At 35.6% G+C, this 4,236-nt stretch overlaps 1 protein-coding gene across 1 annotated transcript in view; it reads right to left on the reverse strand.

The window, feature by feature from the left end:
• Nucleotides 1-997: 997 nt before the first annotated feature.
• DNAH5 (dynein, axonemal, heavy chain 5) overlaps nt 998-4,236 on the reverse strand; it is a 134,886-nt gene continuing 131,647 nt past the window's right edge. The window contains 2 exon segments of the mRNA XM_009324988.1: nt 998-1,149; nt 2,552-2,783. Of these exon segments, the coding sequence (XP_009323263.1) occupies nt 998-1,149; nt 2,552-2,783 (384 nt within the window).

The raw sequence follows: 4,236 nt of genomic DNA on the forward strand, positions 1-4,236 counted from the left end.
AAGCCAATAGTGTTCAACTAAATGGAGCTGCTAACATTTCTCTCTTAAGATGGATTCCCATGTGAAAAGTTTCCTCTCTAGCTGAGAGACCAAAAAGGCTACAGCACATAAGTAAAAAAGGAGAAAGGACAAAAACAAAACAAAACACCAAACCCCACCACAATATATAAAATCACAACATTGCAAAATTAGAGCAGAAACAAAGCTAAAAATTGATGTCATAAAACTAACAACCTTGATGAAGACTGACTCAAATCTGGTGTACTAGCACATGAAAAAATACCCAAGCATTCTTCTGGAACTATTCTCTTCCTATCCATTACATATTTATAAGTCATGAACCAGATAGTAAGGAATTCTGGCAGCTGTCAAATGCTTTTTTTTCCTATGTAACACAATGAAATTGTACTCCAAGTGGTGAAATAGGTGTGACATTTTTCCAGCCTCACCTTCCTTATTTAGACAGCAAGCAAACTAGAAACTATCAGCTAGGAGATAAATCTTGGAACATCATCTTGAGGGATATTAACTAATATGAATGAGCAACTGGGCTTAGCTTTCCATAGATACACATACAAAAAAAGGAAAAAAAGAAAAAAAGCTTTGCATTTAGCTACTTGAAGGTAAGCCCTGATACAAGCATATTTACCACTGAAAAGTAACAATGTTCAAGTCAATTAATCTTTATTCAAGGTAAAATTAAGCAAACAATAGTGAGATAGGAACACTAAACACTTGTCATGATTTGTCAAGACATCAAAGATAACACTTCAATCTATTTACCAAACTTAATATTACTCTAAGATTTAGCATTTATAAGCCTATTGTAGGTGTTTATTGAGAACAATTTTCTAAAAATACCATAACAGAGTCTATGCCTTAGAAAATACATTTTTAGAAGTGATCCATTGTATAGCTAACTACATATTGATGTTTACATTTAAAAACAGAAAAGAACTCTTAGAAACCTTTTTTTTTTTTTTTTTTTTTTTTAACATTACTTGACATCACACAGAAGTGCTACCCCACGCAGTACCCAGTGCTCTGGAGGCTGAAGGGTTTTAAGATCCACAGCAGCAATGTAATTCATATCTGTTCGAATGGTCTTTTTGTAGACTGGACATGAATACAGACGTGGATCTTTTGGAGCTGAGAAGACAGAAGAGACATAAAAAACAATGAAACTAGGTCAAAAAACCAGGGCCCTAAGGGACTGGGCATAAAGCAAATGTAAAATTGAATCGAAGTTCAATAGCACACAGCTCCCCATCACCACCAAAGAAAACTCTTACTTGATTCTCACACTGTTTGCTACTGTGTTATTGCCAGCTGAAGGCCACATGCAGCTTGAAATTCCTGTAGGTTTAAGATTTAACATCAGCACCTAGGAACTGGCTGTAGCAAGAAACATAAATGGATACTCTAGCGTGATTAGTGTTATTATTAGTTCAATCTGCCCACTGAACATTACTTCTTACCAATATATTATTAATGAGTCAAAATAAAAAAATGCCCTATTTTGAACAACTGATTTTGAAATGCATTTAGTATTTCGGAGTATAAATTGTCAGCTTCTTCACTGCAGAATTAGAACAGTAGTCTATTCGTGCTTAATACTTCAGTGTTCATTATCTAGCATCTTGGCTGCTTTCACAGTGATCACGCCTTTTATAAAAGACCAGCTACACAAAATCCTAGCAAAATAGCATGCAAGTGGGCTTTGCTTTTAAAGGTGGAATGCTTTTCAACAGAAACTTCCAATTTTACATTCAACAGTGGATAGTCCTATCCTATTTTACATGCCTATTCAACAGCATTTCCTATTTTATATGCAAAAACCCCCACATTAACTGAAATTACACATTTTCACAAAACAGGACTGCCCTTCAGCCCCCTAAGTTTCCTTTCCATTCTTAGTCCTTTTCTGCCTCAAAGACAAAACATCTTCTACCACATCACTCCACTTCTTGCTTGCTTCTGTTAGCTCAAACACAGCCTTGTCCAGAAAAAAAAGTGTTTTTATAAATATACACATTACACATATAACGTTATCTATAAATACCTTATATAAGATATACATGTTTTTTATATATATGTTGTGTATACATACTTACATAAGTTTTTTATATATATAAGTTACATTGTTTTTGGGGATGTGGGAAAGAGGTTATTTGGGTTTAGGTTACAGATTTTATGTACATAAATGTTGATCTTCTCAATCTAGGACACGTACTGTCAATGGAAGACTGAATGCAAGCATGTTTGTCAGAGGAGGCAGAGAACAGCTAATTTACACCATTAAGATCGGAAGGTAGAGACCTATCTAAATATTAGGGGAAAAAAGCGCCTATTATCAATTATCAAGGAAGACTGAAAGCTCATTTTATATGGAAGACTGGGAAGTCTCCCCCGCTGAAAAAGATTCAGTATGTATACAATGAATAGCGACAGCCTCATGAAATCCCTAAAGCCCAAAAGACTTCCATTCAGTTGAATAAAAAGTTACATTGCATTCTATCAAAGTAACATCCTTTACAATACAGTTACTTACTGTTATTCTCTGCATATATCCTTATAACTGGCATCATCTCGAAGAGCACCTTAGGCTTAGATTCAGTCAGCCTCATGTTTCTTCTGTCCCAACCAGCTCCTTCCAAATACAGCCCATATACATAGACACCTTCCAAAGGAGGGCTTGTGATATCATCCTTCATCCATTTAGTGACCTCATTGCGCAGCACTACACTGTCAAGAGCCCATCCTTTGTTAGCCCTTGTTATTTCCTGCTCAAAATAGACAAAAGTATGGAGGTTACATTTTTACATGTGCACAGAGCCATTTTTTCCAAGCATTTATTAGAAACATATTTGCATGGTCACAACTTACCCTCTTCAATACAAAAAAAATAACTTTTTATGATATCCATGTTTATAGTAGTTTGACTTCTCTCTAAGCTAGTGATGGCATGGTACAACAAGAAAGCTTTCAGTACTTTATCCACTATATTTGATTGTCAATCTTTCTATTATATGCAATATCTTAAGACCATACCAAGTAACACAAACACAGAACGCCAATGGTAACTGGCTCTTGCGAATATGAAAATTTCACAGCTTTCATGAGATTAAAAAAACATTAACTGCATGTCCTAAGAAAAACAGTTCCAATGACAAAAGCAAAATGCATAATTTGTTGCATAAATTTCTGCAGTTACCTTCATTTTCCTGTACCTATAGTCTTCATTAACTGTATTCTTAATAATGAGCAAGTGCTCACTCAGCTCTAAAGCTATGTAAAGAGACTGCAAAAAACCCACAGAACACTTGGAGGTAGACATGCTTGAGATTCAACATATACTTCAAATTTAGTCGGTTAGTTAGTGCACTGGACAGCACTCCTTTTTCTTGCCCAATCCCTTACTATCCCATGCTATTAAGTTATGCCAGACCTAAGTTTTATCCTGGTCTTGCAAATGTTTTCCAAGATATTTTCTTGAAGTAATTGGAATTAATGTTTGTCCCATACTGCAGTTAATTAGCTGTTTTAAAAGAGCAGAAGAGTTATAGTTCGATGATCATTCTGGCTCTTCATCTTTCTCATTTCTCTTTGTTCCACCATATAGCAAAGCCCAGAAAGTCACTTTAGTTTTTACTTGGGACATTAGGTTGTTATGTACCCACATTCTCTTTTTAGGTAACCGGAAAAGCTCTGTAGATTCCAACTGTTTCAGATCCTGCTACTAAACCCTTTCCACAAGCTTGGGTCAAAAGAAAATTCCAGTTTAGGACTGTTTACTCAAAAGAAGTATCTTGTTATATGATAGGCTATATGCCTGCAATTGTAGTAGAAGTAGGTCACCAATTAGAACTTCAGTTTGAAAGCCGAAGATTACCCATTCCTCAGAGCAAGAGCAGAGATTTTCCTTCTCTGCAAATCTTCATTCTCTCCTCCATCAGTTAGCTTTTGTCTGAGGTCCCACTGGATTCTCACCTGAGAATTCTTTCCCAATTTTACAGATTCTAGACAATTATTGTCTCCAATATGTCCCTTTATGCCAACCAACATAGGTATTTATTGCCTCCTTTTGAAGTAAAAAGTAGCTCACTTGTCAAATGCAACTAGCATGCTGAGCAACCAACACAACCACCAACTTGACAGAGATACATACATTAAAAAATACATCAAACTTCATATTTAGTACGCATTAATGAAGGAACCTCTTTCCCACTTCATGCA

The sequence above is a fragment of the Pygoscelis adeliae genome, unplaced genomic scaffold, assembly GCF_000699105.1.
Source record: "Pygoscelis adeliae isolate BGI_AS28 unplaced genomic scaffold, ASM69910v1 Scaffold86, whole genome shotgun sequence".
Taxonomy (NCBI): domain Eukaryota; kingdom Metazoa; phylum Chordata; class Aves; order Sphenisciformes; family Spheniscidae; genus Pygoscelis; species Pygoscelis adeliae.